The sequence below is a fragment of the Tupaia chinensis genome, unplaced genomic scaffold (genome assembly GCF_000334495.1).
Source record: "Tupaia chinensis unplaced genomic scaffold, TupChi_1.0 Scaffold000320_1, whole genome shotgun sequence".
Classification (NCBI taxonomy): domain Eukaryota; kingdom Metazoa; phylum Chordata; class Mammalia; order Scandentia; family Tupaiidae; genus Tupaia; species Tupaia belangeri.
The window spans coordinates 1,473,732-1,492,177 of NW_006159813.1; the positions used below are offsets into that span (position 1 = coordinate 1,473,732).

At 51.3% G+C, this 18,446-nt stretch overlaps 1 protein-coding gene across 1 annotated transcript in view; it reads right to left on the reverse strand.

The window, feature by feature from the left end:
• Positions 1-1,473: 1,473 nt before the first annotated feature.
• Positions 1,474-18,446, reverse strand: part of HNF1A (HNF1 homeobox A) — a 20,172-nt gene continuing 3,199 nt past the window's right edge. Inside the window, exons 2-10 of the mRNA XM_006151519.2 lie at positions 12,228-12,427; positions 7,993-8,179; positions 7,280-7,521; positions 5,661-5,812; positions 5,331-5,532; positions 4,285-4,476; positions 3,182-3,303; positions 2,943-3,087; positions 1,474-1,986 (exon numbers count right to left, since the gene is read on the reverse strand). Coding sequence (XP_006151581.1) covers positions 1,859-1,986; positions 2,943-3,087; positions 3,182-3,303; positions 4,285-4,476; positions 5,331-5,532; positions 5,661-5,812; positions 7,280-7,521; positions 7,993-8,179; positions 12,228-12,427 — 1,570 coding nt within the window. The 3' untranslated portion in view covers positions 1,474-1,858. The remainder of the gene's footprint in view (positions 1,987-2,942; positions 3,088-3,181; positions 3,304-4,284; positions 4,477-5,330; positions 5,533-5,660; positions 5,813-7,279; positions 7,522-7,992; positions 8,180-12,227; positions 12,428-18,446) is intronic.

The window sequence follows — 18,446 nt, forward strand, 5'->3', positions numbered from 1 at the left end:
CCCCGGGTGGTGATTTCTCGCTTTCTTTCTCTGGTGAGCGCACCCACCCTGTAGCAAAAACCTCTCAAAAAAGAAAATAAATTGTCAAGGGGCCCAAAACAGTGACTGCATGCTGCCTCTTTTTTTTTTTTTTAAGTGTATGTATTTATCTTTCTCATGAGAAAAGAGAAAGACAAAACACATCTCACCATGGTCTCACCCCAGCCTCTCAGCCAGCCAGGTCACAAGCACACACACACCTGCGTACACAGGCCGATCCAGGACCTGAACCCTCATCTTCCACATGGCTTCCAGCATTACCACTGCACCACTGTGGCTGGGCCGATGCTGAACCTTCATGAGACATTTTAAATAAACGTCTCATCCCAGCTAGGTCCTCCCTCTTATACCTGCAAGGTACATTCCTCCCCATGGCAAGGTGCCAGGAGATGGTAACAGCACTTGGGGGCTAGCTTTCAGGTGGTGTGGTGGCCAGGGGTATTCTGCCAAAGAGGGCAGGAGCCCGAGGTCAAAGTGAAGTTCTGACCTCGTCACCTTGTCTCAGTTTCATCAGAGCAGAAAAGAGAAGCTTGGGCTGAAAGCGTGTGCACCAGGCCCATCCCCTCCACAGGCCCCTGGCCTGCCTAAACCTCCCTCTGCCTACCCAGCTCCCTCCTGGATGATTACACAGGTGAAAAATGTCCAGTACGCTTCTCAGTGACTTTACTGAAAGTTAAATAAGTGCACAGTCTCCCTTAGCTGGCTACAAGCTGCAGGAGACGGTGGTTCTCCCAGGCCCTTCCCTCAGTTCCAGGGCGAGGTGGTCTGCTGGTGGCCAGAAGCAGAGGTCCCATGTGCCCTGGGTTCTCATGGCAGTTTTGTCCCTCCAGGCACTGCTTTGACTCCTCGGGGTGGCTGTGAACTGCCGGAGCCCAGGCCTGAGCCAGACAGGCTCCCAAGCTTCTGCCAGCACAGCTGGCTTCTCTCGGTGAATCTCACCTCCTCCTCCGGGCACCTGGGCTCTGCTGGCAGCCCAAGCCTGCTGCCTTCCCAGCTCAGTAGCTCCTCCCCTGAAACAGGGAGCGTGTCTGCAGGGGCTAGAGCAGCTGCTGCCTCGGACTCGGACTTGGCCCCCACAAGAGCAAGGATGACGTTTAGCCCCCAAGTGGACTTGCTGGTGGAGGCAAGATGCCACTGTCCTCAGAAGCACTGTGCTGAGGTGGCAGGGGGAAGAGTGTCCAATAAAACGAGGCTCTGAGGCCAGACAGGAGGGATCGCTCAAATGGAAGCTGGGAGACCCCCAGGTGCCCACCTGGCTGTCACAGAGTAGACAGGAAATGCCACGCGAGAGCGTGGTGGGGAGGCACAGATGGCTTGTAGTCACTAGCAGGTGGAGTGGCCTTGTGGGTGCACAGGTGACAATCATGTTGATCCAGGGCCTCCGGGAGCCCAGCAAGTCATCGCTGCACCAGCCTGTGTCCTGACCAGTGCGCTGCCCCAGCCTGTGTCCTGACCAGTGTGGCTGCTGGAGTTCCCTGGGGCTCACCCCGGGCCCAGGATAGGGGTTCCAGAGTCAAAGGCTGCCCACATAACGGGATTTCGTCCCAAGCAGCAGGGACAGTCCCTCCCACATCCTGGCAGGGACAGCTCTGGCTCCCAGCTCCCCATTTCTCCTTGTGCAGTGGAATCAGCAGCCCTCCTCAGGTGGGGCACTCAGACCCTCCTGTCCTGGTGCTGGCAGAGCAGGGTGGGGATGGGCACGGTTCTTGGGAGGGCAGCAGGCCTGTGGCAGCGCAAGTTCAGAGGTACGAATGTCCTCTAGGCAGCACGCAGGCAGTGCAGGCTCCAGGGCCCAGCCCCTGGGAGGCGGTGACCATGGTTACTGGGAGGAAGAGGCCATCTGCGTGGAGATGAAGGTCTCAATGACGCTGTGGTTGGATGGCAGCAGGTGGCTGTGGCCATTGGTGGAGTCGGAGCTCTGGTACAACACCAGGCTGCTGGAGGACACTGCGGAGGCAAATGAGACTGCTGGGTGCCCGCCATTCCACCCTCATCCCATCCGCCTGGCTGTTCGCAGGGGTACTCGGGACAGGGGAGGCAGGGCCTCACACCTCCTGTGTCACAGCAGATAGCAGGAAGCTCAAGGTCAAACCTCTAGCCTTGGTTCTTTATTTTTAATTGCCAGAGGGCACCTGCACTGTAGAGAGAAAGCACTCCCAGTGGGTGTTGTCACACCACAGTCCCTCCTCCAGTTCTCCACTCTGTCAGGATTTGGGGCATGCATACATATGCCTGGCATGTTTTACAAGCCACCAGAACCAGGACTTGAACCACGATCGGCCATGTGGGATGTGGCTCCTTTAACCACCAGGCCATGGAACTAGCTCTACCCGTTTTGTTTTATTTTTAATATTTAATTTTTAAATTTTAATTATTATTTGTTACTTTGCTATAGGGCACATATGCTCATCAGAGAGAGAGAGGGAAAGTGAGACAGTAAGCCACCAGGTCCGGGACAGGGTTGGATGCCTAGACGGTCTGCAGGAGGTGGACATAGGCAGCAACCCACACCCCGATCTTATGTGGGAGTAAATCCATCTAATATTTCAAGGGAAGCCAGAAATCTGGATTTCTAGAAAAAAGTCCCCAATTTTTAAATATTGGCAACCAATTCCGGGAATGTAACCCTGAGCTGAGCCAAACTGAACGCAGCCGTGAATCCTTTCTGGCCCACAACGAGCTCTGGCTACTACTCAGTCTTACCCTGTGTTGCCCCTTCTGATTACGTGGTCTTTGCCCTCAAAGGAGTCACCCAGAGGGCCCTGTGGGACAGAGCTCACCTTCCTAAGGCGTGCACGCCCGGCGCGCTGCGGGAGCGCCCCCTGTCGTCCGCCTTTGTTACTGCACACACCGCCCCACGCCCTGATTGGACACCAACAAGGAGGTGGGGCCAGGCCGCTTACCCGTAGGGCTGGCGCTAAGACGATGCGTAGGCTGCAGGTGCTGGATTCCTGCCGAGTCCTGGTTGGGGACGTGGAGGGTGGTGGCTTGGGATGCTGGCGTGTGAAGCCCGGACTCACCAGCGGCCTCTGGGTCCGAGGTGAAGACCTAGGGGAGCAGAGCAGCCTCCTGAGCCCCGAGGCATGGGTGGAGGGGGCTTGGGGGTGGGGCTGAGGGAAGGACTTCGCAAGTCTGGCCTTACCTGCTTGGTGGGCGTGAGGCTGGCAAGGGCACTCAGGTTGGTGGTGTCGGTGATGAGCATAGTTTGAGGAAGCAGGCCCGTGTGCGTGTACTGGGCCACCTCGGGTTTGTGACTGTAGAGGGCTGGCCGGGAGAGAGAGGAGAGGAGGAAACACTTAGCAGGCATTCCCTGTCGGGCAGGCCTCAAAGCGCAGGGAACAGGGCTTGGGGCCTGCTGAGGGCTCCACGGAGCAGTGACTGGGGTTCCAGGCCTGGTTTCCTGGTGGCCCCAGGTAGGGGGACTAGACAGCCTCCCATGCTATAGGGACCTGCTCAGCTGGGATTAGAGAGGAAGAGCCTGGAGGAGGTCTGGAAGGGACTCTAGTTCCTCTTGTCGCTGGGAGACACTGGTATGAAAGAGTGGGAAGCACAGGAGCAGCGCTACTGTACTCGGTGCAGGTGCTTTTGTATTAAATGTAAGTGCTGTGTACTAAGCACAGGTGCTGTGGTACTAAAGGAAGGTGCTACCGCACTGAGTGCAGGTGCTACTGTACTAAGCACAGGTGCAGTGTACTAAGCACAGGTGCTACTGTACTAAGCAGAGGCACAGTGTACTAAGCACAGGCGCAGTGTACTAAGCACAGGTGCTACTGTACTAAGCACAGGCACAGTGTACTAAGTGCAGGTGCTACTGTACTAAGCACAGGTGCAGTGTACTAAGCACAGGTGCAGTGTACTAAGCGCAGGTGCTACTGCACTAAGCACAGGTGCAGTGTACCTGTGCCGGACACCTCTCCAAAATGGTACCCAACATTTCACCACCAGCCCCCCAGGAGGCACATGGACACCAGCAAAACACATAAATCACTTATCCTCCGTAACTCAGATAAAGACAACACTCGCATACACAGAAATACATGCATTTTTGGCCACGTACACACAGAGAAGTATATGAAGTGACTTCAAAAGGTCGATGGGAAAATGGAGTTAAAGTACAGTTTATTTTGGTACACACTTGGACCTCACACACACGCACACACATCACGACCCCTGCGAGCCACCTCCGGCACGCATGGACTGCCAGCCCCACCTCTACCTCCGCAGTGTGGGGTGAGGGATGCTCACCATGGGGACTCTGCAGCTGGGCCATGGTGGCCATGAATGGGCTCTGGGCCACGTGACTCTGCACTGGTGGCATGAGTGGCTGTTGGTAGGACGGGTGCAGCGGCTGGGAGAACTGGACCGGCTGCAAGGTGGTCAGGCTGCTGCCCATGCTGTTGATGACCGGTACACTCTGTGCCTGCGTGGAGGCCAGGCCTGCAGAGGGAGGGCAGGAGTCAGCAGGCTTCTCTCCACCTTCACTGCCCCTGGGGTCCACCATCCCTTCTTCCCGGTGAGTTGGAGGAGGGGGCAAGGCAGTCATTTCTGCCCAGGGACCTTCCACTACCCAAAGTGACATCGGTGAGTCACTCCCCCGTTTGAGGCTTTAGCTTCTTGGCTGGGCTGGTGGAAGAGGTGGGCAGTGACCAATTTGAAGTTTGTCATATTGGGTTCCCTGCAACCCTGGCATATCACGCAGTGCAAAGACTCTGGAATTAGCTCTCTGCAACTCGCTTGCAGCAGTTATCTGTCTCACATACTAGGGGGTTCTTGCAAATAAGACTTTCTGGGCTTTAAAAAAAATTTTTTTTAATTGCCATAGAGCACATGTACTCACTAGAGAGAGAATGAGAGAACCCCTTAATGAGCACAGTCATGCCACAATCCCTTTTCTCCTCACCATCAGAATTCTGAACACACATCCATATGTGCCCAGCACGTTTTTCAAGCCTCTGGGGCCAGTTGTGCATTCCAGTTCCCTTAACCTCCAGCTGCTATAGGGCAGCCCCCCAAATTTTAAAAATAAAACTGAAAACCTAGAAAATATCAGTCTCCCTTACCTCACTCTATTTTCTCCCTTCATTGTTGTCCCCTTCTGAAGTCCTATGTCATTTATATATTATGCTTTTTGTCCGCCTCCCTGCTTGGGGCACTGAGATTTGGGTCCACTGGGCTCTGACTTTGCACAGTGGCTGACCCAGAGCAGGAGTCAAGGAGTATGTGCAGTCTGAATGAATGAATGAGTTTCTTCCCTCCCCCCCCCCGGTCCCCACCGTTCCCCACCTGCTTACCAATGACCAGGGTGGAGGCGCCTGTGTTGGTGAACGTGGGGCCCAGGGAGGCGGGCTCACCGGGGCCGATGGTCATGACCCCAGGAAGCGAGGCCATGATGAGGTTCTGGGGCTGCTGGTTGAGACCTGGAGAAGTCTGCTCCAAGCTGTGCAGTGCTGTCAGGGTGCTGACAGGGGGGAGGGGACCCCCAGCTGTTGAGACCTGCACGGGGAAGCCAAGCTGAGTTGAAGGGCAGGGTCCCCACCCTGTCTTCCTGGGGATTGCTCCAGGACCTCCCTGCCAAGGAAAGGTGGGGGTGGAAGGGTCTTCCTCCAGGCAGGGACATTTACCAGCTTGGCTTCAGTGCTTAGCAGGCTGTGGCTGGGCTCCAGGCCCGTAGGGGACACTTGGTGCAGGGGTGCAGAGACCGTCACCAGGGGGCCACCGCTGCTGGAGGGCACGTCTGCTGCCTCACTGTTTGCAGGCTGTCCATAGCGCACACCTGGAGCAGGGAGGGGAGCAGTGTCTGGCCTCAGGACCCCACTCCGCTGTCTGTGCTTGCCTCCATAGCCCGTTTCTCCTAACTGCGTGGGCCTGCTTAGGCCAGCTGCCCTATCTTTCTTGTGCACCCAGCAAACTGCTCGAGCAGCCACCTGTGCCACACCCTGTACTGGCTGCTCCCAGGCCCTCAAAGGTGAGGGCTGCGTTTTATTAGCTCCACGGCACCCACCTATTGCTCTGGCCGACATGGAGTGGGTGCTCAGTGAGAGCCAGTTGAACTGCACTCAATGGAGGCTGATGAAATCACACTGAAGTGAACTGAGCTGAACAGAATGAACCAGAATTCGTTGAATGAACTAATCTAGTTGAATTGAACTTGAAGCGAATTGAACTTGATGGAGTTGAGCTGAATTAAATCGAATTGGTTTAAATTGAATGGAGCTCTACACAATTAACTGACTGTTATTGAATTAGATTTAGTTAGACTGAAGGGTCTGAATGGAAATTGGCTAGATTAAACTTTACCGAACTTAAACTAAATTAGATTATAATGAGTTGAACACAATTGAACTGGATTTAATTGAATGGAGTTGAACTGAAGTGAGTTGGATTGATATGATCTGAAATGAATTGAAGTAACCCAAATTACCTTAGGTGGAATTGAGTGAAGTTATATGGGCTGTGGAGAACGGAGTGGCTGGAATGGCATGGAGTACCATGGGGTGGAATGGAGTGGCGTGGATAGAATGATATAGATTAGATAGGGTAGAATGAATGGAATAGAGTAGATGGATTGAAATGGAGTGGGGGCACCAGTAGATGGCATGATGGTTATATCGCTAGACTCCCACGTGGTCCATCACAGTTTAAGTCCCAGACCTGGTGGCTTCAAACTCACACTGGGCACATGTGTGTGCGTGCCCAAAATCCCAAGAAGAGAATGAAGGAGAAGGGATTCCAGCATGACCATCTCCCCTAAGGGGTGATTTCTCACTTTCTATCTCTCTGTCTCTCCAGCGAGCACACTTGCCCTATAGAAAAATTTTCTCTTAAAAAGAAAGAGAAAGGAAAGAGAGAGAAGAGAGAAGGAGAAAAAAAAGAAAGAAAGAGAAAGGAAGGCAGGCAGTGGAGTGGGTAGAGTGGAGTGCTGCGGACTGGAGTGGATGGAATGGAGTAAGGCAGATGGAGTGGAGTGTGTGGAGTGGAGTAAATGGAGTTGGATGGAGGGGGTGGAGAGGAGTGAATTGTGAGAGTGTGACTAGTGGGAAGTAGAGTGATATGGAGTGGAATGAATGGAGTAGAGTGAGTCGATGAGGTGGGGATGGTGAGTAGAGTAAAGTGGAACAGAACCAAACCCAAGTGCCAAAAGGTTTGAGCAGCTAGTGCCACCAGGGCAATCATCCCCAACTCCACCTACCCACATGTCCCCTCTACCCACTGACCCAACCCCCTCCCACATGGCACTCACCATGGACCTTACTGGGGGAGAGGGCAGGTGGGGGCAGGCCAGGAGAACTGTGGGCAGGCAGCGTAGGGCCCGGGCCTGGCCCTGGTGGGGGCCCGCTATAGGTGTCCATGGCCAGCTTGTGTCGAAAGGCTTCTTCTTTGCGCCGGTTGGCAAACCAGTTGTAGACTCGTACCTCCGTGACAAGGTTGGAGCCTAGCCCCTGTGCCTGTGACGGTGACACCCCTCTCTGGATGCACTCTGCCCTGTAAAAATGGCCACCCATGAGTCTCCAGGCTAGGCTCAGAGGAACCCACTCCTGGGGTTGGGCAGAAGGTTTGAAGAAGTTGGACTCTACCTGAGAGCTTGAGGCCAGCAGATCTGGGTTTTAAGGTCAGTTCTGTTGCATAACCATGGGCAACCAACTTAGCCTCTCCACCTCAGTCGCTCCATTCATAAAGTGAGCGAAATAGTCATAGGGTGGTAGAGGGGTGAAATGAGATGAGCAGCCACCCAGGATGGCTTGGATGGGCCAGGGTACCAGGAATGGAGTTAGGTTCAAGACAGCAAGTTCAAGTTAAATATTCTCAACTGTCTGGGCCAGGCTAAGCCAATAGCTGGAGATCTCAAGGAACAGAGTGAATTCCTCAGGACCCACAGTCACCTTCTCCTTCCCTTTTCCCAGCCTCACCCCTGCCCAGAGCAAACCAGTGCTGCTACTCGCCAGTCGTTTTTACCTATTGCACTCCTCCACCAATGTCTCTCGCTCCTCCTTGCTGGGGTTCTTCTGCCTCTCATAGGCCTGGAACAGGATCTGCTGGGATGCTGGGCCCCATTTGAAACGGTTCCTCCGGCCCTTCTTGGTTGGCAGCTCATCACCTGTGGGCTCTTCGATCAGCCCACCCTGCCCAGCATGAGTGAATTCTGTAGGCACAGAAAGTCATGAGTGGAACACTAGCCACTCTCACCTTCCCACACCAGGTACCTGACCATGGCCCTGATTCTTTCTCATTCCCAGGTGGTGAGCCAGAAGAACTCACAGCTAGGACTCAGAAACCATCCAATTCAGTGACAACGAACACACAGCACATGTGCCTCCACTATCTTAACCTGTGTCCAAGGCAGGCATCACCAATCAACCCCTGCATGCTTTTCCATTGAGTCAAGATATAATTTCACAATCTTTAATACGAGATTCCAGATAAGAATTAGCCTTTCAAATCTGGCATATTTACTATCCCCATGTTACAGATAAGAAAGCTGGGGCTTGGGGAAATTACACATTTCCAAGGTCACACAGTAGGGTAGAAAGATAAGCCATATCTCCTGAGTAGATTCAGAACCATTTTCAACTTTCCAAACTTGGAAATCTGACTTAAAACACAAGTGTTAGCCCAGCCACAGTGGTACACAATGCTATGATGTCATGCTTTGTAGGCTGGGACTATGTGGGAGGCTCCGGGTTCTCTTTGTGGCCAGAACTAAAGACCAGGTGTGGTGGCATGCACCTGTAATGTCAGCAACCTAGGAGGCTGAGGCAATAGGATCAGGAGCTCAGAGCTGGCTGGGACTTTGAGTGAGATCCTGTCTAAAATAGAGCTGGGCGTGGTGGCCTGTGCCTGCAGCACCAGCTGAGAGGCTCAGGTAGTAGGAACATGACACAGTGAGACCCCATCTTAAAAAATAAAATAAAATAAAATAAGCAAGTGTCAGCCAGGAGCAGGAGAGAAGAGAGCCAGCCAGCCCTTGTTGGCTCTTCCACTTTACCGGAAACAGCTATCAGATTATCCCTGAGCAGGTTGCCAAAGGAATGGGACAGACAGTGCTGCATATTTGCATGAGAGGAAGAAGAAAGTTCTGAGTCAAAGGTCCAGCAGAAGGAAAGCCCTCACCATCTGAGTGCTTAACAGAGGCAGTGGTGAGGCAGGGAGAGGCAAGGAGCTCCAGCAGCTACCCTGGCCGCCTGCTGCAAGCCCACCTGGCTCGGATTTCAGCATTCTCAGCAGCTATAGCTTGAGCATCCACTCACAGACTCTCAGTTGGCCATCTTACTTTCATGGCTGGCAGGGTCCTGGACAGGGTTTCTGACTTAGCTCAGAAACTAAAATCGGGCCAGCAGGTGTCATGAAGGTTAAGGTGGCTGGATCCTACATGGCCAACTTTCTCAACTGGCATCCCGGATCTGATGGCTTAAAAATCATGCTGGGCATGTGTGCATGCATGCCTGAAATCCCAAGAGAAGACTGGAGGAGAAGGAATTGTGGTGTGGCCATCCCCCCAGAGGGTGATTTCTCACTTTCCCTCTATCTATCTCTCTGGCAAGCACACACTAGTTTTAAAATTTGAAAACCAATTTTAAAACTAGTAAATCATACAATTTTTTTTTTTTTAGAAAAGACATGGTTTAGAAGGTATAAGGCAAACCAGAGTAGGAGAATATATTTTTGGTACATGTATTTGAAGAAAGGCTTAGTGTCAGGGTTATTTAATTAATTAATTAATTAATTTCTTAAATTTGCTAGAGAGCACATGTGCTCAACAGAGACAAAGAGAGAGAAAGCAACCCTCCCCCCATAGGGCATGGCCACACTGCAATCCCTTCTCCTCCATTTCTCCATCCTGTTGGAATTTAGGGTGCACACCCATACCCAGTCTGTTTTTCAAGCCTTCAGGGCCAATATTTGAACCACACTATTGGGCATGCGAGATCTGACTCCCTTAACCACTAGACCATGGTGCCAGCCTAGTCAGAATGTATTTTTAAAACCCTCTACAAATTGATAAGAAAAAAGCAGACAACCCAAGGGAAAAACAATGAATAACCTCCTTGAATAGGCACTTCTTAAAGATCTCCAAATATCCAATGAAAAGATACTTGACATAAGGAGTTATCAAGGAAATGAAAGTTAAAAACCACAATGCAAAACCACTACACACCTACCATGGCTTAAATAAAAAGACTGACATCACCAAGTGTTGACAAAGATTCCAGGAGCACCTGAAATGCTCAAATACTGTTGATTGAAGTGCAAATTAATAACTATTTAGCTACATCTAACAAAGCTGAACTTATGTTTACTCTTTGACTTAGCAATTTCACGCCTAATGGAAATGTATACACAATATAAAGCATAAACACATTCAGCAAAAGACATGTGCTGAAATGTTCATAGCAGTAGAGTTAACAATAACAACTAACCAGAAGCAATCAAATGTCTGTCAAGGAAGAAAGATAACTATATTGTATTTACACAATGAGAATGGCCAATCTACAACATGGAACTACATGGATGAATCTCACTCCCATAAAATGGAGTGAAAGAAGTCACTGTGCCAACCTGTGGTGTGATGGTTAAGGCAGCATAATCCCACATGATTAAGTGTGTGGTTCAAGTCCTGGACCTGGCGGCTTGAGAAACATGCCAGAAATTAATACATGTGTGCCCAAAATCCTGAAAGGAGGGAGAGATGGAGGAGAAGGGATTATGGCATGACCATGCCTTATGGGTGGTAGTTTCTCACTTCTCTTTCTCTTTTTGTCTCTCTCAAGTGAACACATGCACCCTCTGGCAAATTTTGTTTTTAAAAGTCACTGTATTGTATCATTCAATTTATACAAACTTCAACAACACCTGTAACAGTCAAGATTAGCAATTCATCTTAGGAGAGGAGGACTTCTGGGGAACTGGTAATGTTCTATTTTTTTTTATCTGGTTGATAATTACATTGGTGTGTTTCACTGAACTCTGCTCTTAGGATTTTGTATGTTACACTTCATTTTAAAGTTTACGAAAAATAAAAAGTCATTCAACTGAAAAGAGGAGCTCTTTTCCCTCTCAAATTGATAAGCTTGTAGGAGGGCAGCCCAGAGCTCCCAGGACCATCTTGGCCTATATGAGGAGAACCTGCCTGAGAGTAAGCCAATTAAAACAAAACCAAACTAACAGAGCCAAGAAATGCTGTGCAAACATCAGTTGAGCCCCTGGATTTAGCCATGCCTGAAGTAGCACTGGACTCTTTGTATCCATGAGCCAATAAATTCTTTTCTGGGGGCCAACCAGTAGTGTGCTGGTTAAGGCAGTTGGATCCCACATGGATGACTGCATGGTTCGAATCCTGGACCTAGCAGTTTGAGAAACACACCTGGTATGTGTGTGTGTGCATGCCCAAAGTCCCATAAAGGAGGGAGAAATGAAGGAGAAGAGATTGTAGTTTGACCATCCTCCATGGAGGCTGCTTTCTCCCTTTCTCTCTTTCTGTCTCTGGTAAGCACACATGCCCTCTGGAAAATGTAAGGGGGGAAAAAAAAAACTATGCATAGATTTCAAAAATTTGGGGGATCAAAATAAACTCAGACTTCAATTCCATTTTCCACAAACTCTTTGAGGTCCCCTCATAGCTCACCCAGTTCTTCCTGAGTTTGCAGTGGATAGTACCTGGGTGTATACCTTGCTCTGAGCCCTTATTCACACTGTTCCTTCTGCTTGAAACACCCTTCCCTGTATGCCCATGGCTCAAAATTCAACTCACACTTTAAGGCCTCATACTTCCTGTGTGACCGTTCTTGATGCCTCTACCTCCCTGAGGGAGAATAGACCACCCTCCTCTGCAGTCAGCTCAATACTTCGAAATACTTTGTGTGGTGCTCTACCCTAGGCCTGGCACGTAGTAACTTCTGGATAAACTCTGGCTATTGCTGTTGCTGTCATGGTGGTTATCACAGGATAATTCAGGTCTTGCTGTATCAGGGGGACCTTTCCTCTCATTCCCATGAACACTGAACTCTTGGAAGGCAACTTATTCATCTTTGGATAAACTCTCCCAAAGCCCTGAGTGCAGCATAGGTGATAAATGTGGGCTCTCAGTCTATCTAGTCAAGTAATGGGGATGGTAAAGCTTCCCGTCCACACCTGTGACCTGGGGAGAGTCCTGGGCCCTGCCAGGGAAGACACGGGCTGGGGTGGTTACTTACGCTGGGCCACCTCTCGCTGCTTGCGGACGTACCAGGTGTACAGGGCAGCTCGCTTCTGCGTCTTCATGGGGGTGCCCTTGTTGAGGTGCTGGGACAGGTGGGACTGGTTGAGGCCGGTGGTGTCGACCACCTCCCGCTGTGGGATGTTGTGCTGCTGGAGGTAGGACTTGACCATCTTCGCCACACGCCATGGGTCCTCCCTGGGAGGAGAGCAAGGACCAGGTGTACTCAGCCGGAAGTGCCCAGTGGGCCCTGCCAGCCCTGCAGGTGGGGTTGGAGTCCTGGGTACTTGAACCGTTGTCAACCCTGGGGGCAGGGATTGCATAGATTATGGTCATTCGTGCCAGGACACAGGGATATGGACTCATGGACATGGGAACAGACACTTGTAGACATAACCCCGGACACACAGACACAGGAACAGATAAAGGTTTGAGAACATGGGCACACAGACACATGGACACAGATGTAGACACACACAGACTTCCACCAACCACTGCGCAAGCCAGGTAGGGAGAGTTCTCGTCTTTGTACCTCAAAGTTCTGCCCTCGCCCTACCTGGAAATGTCATTTGTGGTTGTGCCTTTTCCACTGTGAGAGGTTGGAAGGAAGGAACTTTCTGGTCCTCGGCACCCCAAATGGGCCCACCATAGAGTATGCTATTGATGAATACATGAATGAATTGGATGGATGGATGGATGGTAGGTGGATGATTGAATAGGAGAGTGGATGGACGTGGGAGTCAGTGGGAGGGTGAGTAGACGGATGGGTGGATGAGAGAGTGGATGGATAGGTAAGTGAATAGATGGATGAGTGAGTGAATGGGTGAGTGGGTAGACAGATAACTAAATGATAGAGTGGATGGTTATGTGAGTGAATGGGTGAGTGGGTAGACAGATGACTAAATGATAGCATGGAGGGTTCTGTGAGTAAGTAGTTGGATGGATGGTTAGTTGATTATGTGGGTAGATGGGTGAAGGGGTAAGTGAGTGGATAAATATGTGAGCAGATGGATGGATGAGTGAAACCAACTGGGAAAAGAAAAACATTGACTAAAACAAGGAGAGAAATAAGGATCTTCCCATTGTATAAGTTAGAGCCACTGAGGCTCAGAGAGCTTACATCACTAGCATCTCTTGTCAAAGAGTTGGCCCAGTAAAGTCCCACTCTACTAGAAGGGATTCAGTTCTAAGTCAACCTATCAAGTGAAAATCACACAGGGTCCAAATGCCTCCTAGAAATCTGCACTAAGCCCTTGGCAGCAGCCTCTCCGGTGTCCCCACAACAATGTGTGTGTGAGCACCAGAATCCCTGTGGGCTGAGATTCTCCCACTAGAGAGACATAAGGGACCAAGGCCACCTGTGATTCCTGCCCTTGTCCTCTGCTCACTATGGGTCTCCCTATGGGGAATGGAGACCCACTGGCTCTTTGCTGCTGCCTTGACCCTCTTCCTTCCTTGCTCCTCCTCCTGAGCAAAAAATACAAATATGTGTCAAATACAGCTCAGCACAACACTGCCGACACAGGCAGACCGGGAACTGAACTCAGGTCTGTGCGGTTCCAAAGCCTCTGTTGTCCCCCGCCTTGACTCAGCAATTTGCTTCTATTGGCTCCTGTGACAAATGGCACAGGTGTGGAACACAACTCGCTGTCATGATGCTTGCCATAGCAAAAGAGGACACAGCCAGAGTCAAGCAAAAGGACTCTGGTAATCATGATGCCTCTGTTCCATGCGGCCATAAAACTCTGAGCGGGCTCTGTGTGGGCAGGAAGGAACCGTTCATCTATATTGGCTGTGCTGTTTTCTGTGTAAAATTAAAAGTGGGATAAGGGCCAGCAGGTGGCGTGGTGGTTACAGCTCTGGATCCCACATGGCTGCAATTTGAGTCCTGGACCTGGCAGCTTGGAAAGCACACCAGGTATATGTGCACGCATGCCCCAAATCCCAAGAGGATAATGGAGAAAAAGGGATTGAGCTTCCTGAATCTGAAAACCAAAAACCCCAAATGCTCCAAAATCTAAAACTTTTTGAGCTCCTATATAACACTAGAGGTGAGAAATTCTACACCTGACCTTAAATGACACGTAGAAGCCAAAACGCTGCAATACAAAAATCTCTTATACAATGACCTTAAGGCATATATAAAACAGAAATGAATTCCATGTTGAGACTTGAGTTCCATCCTCAAGGGTGCGTATTTTATATATGCAAATGTTTCAGAGTCTGAAATCTGAATCACTTCTGGTTCCAAGCATTTTGGATAAGGGATACTCAACTGATAAAATATTTAAAACAGAATCGTAAACAACTAAAAGAGCCCCTGTAGCTCTCTGAAGGCTCTCTGTGCCCTCTCTCCCTGGCCCTCGAGCAATGCCCTTCTCAGATGTGAGAGCAGAGAGCCTGACTTCCTCCTTCTTATCAGCCATTCTCAGAGAGGAGGAGGGAGAAGAAGGTGGGGCAGACAAATGTCAGTCAGCAGTTGGTACAGCAAAGGCCCGTTTGTGTAACAGTGATAAATGTGGGAATGAGTGTTTGACTATGTGCTGGGCGCCGGGGTGCTGTGTGCTAAGGGTTGGTCATTGAAATCTTACAATAACCCTAACAAGCTGGCACTATCCGTGTGCCCATTGACAGATGAGAAAGCTGAGGCTCCAGAAGATGCAATCACCGGTCCAAAGTAACCAAGCTGGGACTTAAGATTATTTCACATCTCCAGGATCCTGCTAGCCCCCACCACAGCCCCCAGCTCCTCCTCTTTCTGGCCTCTTCCTCTGTCTAATTTCAGGGGTTCCTAGGATCCTGGCTTCTCCGCCTCCCCCCTCCCTGGGTGCCAGTCAGAGAGGAGTAGGGAAGGGCAGTACAAAGTCCAGCCTGTGCTGGCAAACATGTTTATCTGATCCCAGAGCTGAGCTGCCGCCTCCTCCTCCCCCACCCGCCTGCTCTATCCTCCCTCCCTCCCTGCTCTCTTCTCCAGAAAGAATGGGGTCACTCTTCCTCCAACAGGGCTCCTCCGGCTCATACTGAAGATTTACTCTGGGCCACTGTCCATCTGACCCGCTTTCTCTCTCTCTCTCTCTCTCTCTCTCTCACACACACACACACACACACACACACACACACACACAAGGTCAAATTTAACGTGAATGTGCATGGGAAGCAAAAAAAAATGCCAGTCAGTAGACAGGGAACCTGCCAGCCAGTGGTGTGGTGGTTGAGGCAGTTGCGTCCCACAGGGGTCACTGCACAGTTCAAGTCCCAGACCCAGTGGCTTGAAAAACACACCAGGTGTGTGTGCATGTGTGTCAAAAATCCCCAGAAGAGAGTGGAGGAGAAGGGATTGTAGAGTGGCCATCCCCCCTGGGGGGGGGTGCTCTCCCTCACTCCTCTATCTCTGTCTCTCTTTTCATCTCTCTGTCAATCTCTTACACACACAGCTACTCACTCAGTCACCAGTCTCCAAACACCGAACTCTTCTTTTAGCATCCTCCTGACTCTTCCAGCTCAGAACTACTAGGCCAATTCTTCAGACATCTCTTATTCTGATTGATAGATTCAAGAGTCCAACCAACCTGGGTTCAAATCCCACCAGAGCAACCCAGCCCCAGTATCATCCTGGTGGCTCTGGTCTCCCCCGCAGCATGAGGTGTGTGCATCGGCACACACCCCACCTCACACTGCTACTGGGAAATTAAAAGAATCGTAAGCAGAGATGAGGTGCTTCTGGCAGGGCCTGGTTCACTCAGTAAGTGAGCAAAAGCATTACCGTTGTCATCGTCATCATCATCATCATCGCTAACCACAGCAGAGCCCAGGAGGGATGAAGCTCTGCCCACACCTCCCTCCTCTCCCCTCCCAGCTATTCTTGAGTCAGTCGAGGCTCCAAGGCTTTGGCCTTTTGCTCTCTGGCCCCTGGGATTTCTAGGCATAAAGGCTGTAAAGCTGGGAGACCAGCCTGAAGGGCCGCCCATCCGGACAGAGAGTTGAACTCTCAATACAGATGTTTTAGAGCTGAGTCTAAGTCCCAGTTCTGCCGTGTACTGTCCCAGTGGCCTTGGAGAGTCGCTTCACTTCTGTGTGCCTCAGTTTCCTCATCTGTTAAATGGGGCTAATACTTCACACATCGGAGATATCAATAGTTGGAACGGAAACAAGTGAGTTTAGTGCATTCGTGAGCTCCAAAGCACTGTGTGGGAGTGAGGTGAGCTTGACAGGCAAGTTGCTCAGTGGGAATGACTGGGGAGGGGTGTGGGGGAGGCAACTTTCCAAGCTAGATGTGTGGCCTGAAGCGAGCTATGCAGGGTGGAGGGGCAGGAGGACGCAGTGCAAGGGCTGACCTTGCTACTCTGGAAGACGTGCCTTGGGGACATCACTCTGCCTCTCTCAGCCTTCATTTGCTTATCCGTGAAATGGGACCATGGGGACCAGCAGATGGCATAATGGTTACGTCACTGGACTCCCATGTAGTCGACCATGGTTCGAGTCCTGGACCTGGTAGCTTAAAAATTTACTCTGGGTGCGTGTGCACACATGCCCAAAATCCTGAGAGGAGAATGGAGGAGAAGGGATTGTGGTGTGGCCATCCCCCCGGGGGGTGATTTCTCGCTTTCTGTCTCTTTGTCTCTCTGACAAGCACATGTGCCTCATAGCAAAAACTCTCTCCAAAAATTAAAAAAAAAAAAAAAAGAAAGAAAGAAAGAAAGCAAGAAAAAGAAACGGGACCACGGATAATTTGCACGTGGCACTTTCTGCACCTGTGCTGTGGAGGACCCTGCTAGTGAACACCCTGGGTAAGTGCTAGCATCCGCCTTGCAGAGGAACCTGCGGTTCAGAGGAGTGAAGCCAACTGTCTGAGCCAGAAAAGGGCGGGAGCTGCTGTTCACCTGGCAGGCTGGCTTCCGTGAGGGGTATCAGATCCTCCCACCGACCTAGACTACTATCTTCCTGGGTCTCGGTGTCCTGTCCCACCGCCTGATGGGATAGGCATGGGACAGGCCAGCAAGAGTAGGAGTTGAGCTGTTCAGAGACAGAGGAGACTCAGGAGGGCACCCCAGAAGGAGCCCTGGGTACCAGCACCTCCCTCGGCCACACCTCAGTCTCCTGGACCCTGGCCAGCAGAACAGCAGGTGTCACAGGATCTCAGAGAATCCTGGTTGCACCTCCATTTAGACCCTGCATCTCCCCCTGCCCGGGGCTGGGGGTTGGGAAGAGTGGGGAGCCAGACGGCACACAGGCCGCACTAGAAAAGGCTATTCCATGACAGGAGACAGAAACGAAATAAGACAGCCGCCGTGATGATCAGGGATAGGAGAAAGTAAGCAGAAGTGGGGAAGAGAGCGACTGGAGGGGCAGCCAGGGAGCTACAGGAGGAGATGGGATGGCCGTGGAAAGGAGGCTCTGAGCAAGAGGAACAGCATATGTGAAGGCCTTGAGATGGGAATCAGGGGCATTGAGGGACAGCAGAGTTGGTGAGGGACAGAGAGGTCTGGGAAGGAGTCAGAGAAGTCATTGGGGGTGGGGTGAGTCTGGGGTTGAGGGACAAAGACGAGGAGCACGGATTTAATTCATTGTCTGGGTAGGGAAACTGAGGCCGAAGGAGGGCAAAGGCTTGCCCCAAGTCATGCAGAGAACTAAGTGGAGATCTGAGGGAAGAACTCAGAATTCTGCCGTGGCCTCTAGCATGGGGCACTCCAGAGAGGCCTGGGACCAAGGAGCCCCCTCTTCCCAGACACTGTCTTCTCCAGAAAGAGTTCCCACTGGAAGTCTTCCCTGCATCCTTTGGCCTCTACCTCCCTCGCTGACCAGGCTTGCTTCAGGGGTCCAGCACCCCTGACTCCCTGGCTCCCTGCCCCCCTGAAGCTGAAGGCCCCACTTTTGTCCATTGGGGCGTTTTCAGAACCCTTTTGTTACCTGAACAATAAGTAACCCAGGTAGTTAGTTATAAACTCTGCAGGAACAAGGAGCTGGTTGATAATTTATAGCAACATCTCAAATTTAAATGGAAAGTAAATAGCACGCTGTTAGCATTAAAGAAAACCCAATCGGGGCGGGAGGGAAGCACTCTACCCTCCTCTCAGCTTGGGGCGCCTCGCTCTCTCCCCTACGCCTTCTCCCCACGGGGCTGAGCCCCTCTCCCCTAGCTCATCTGCTCTCCTCCCTTCTCCAGGTCCTTATCACCCCCCACCATGTCCTCTCTCTCCCTCCCTGTCTCCCCTCTCTA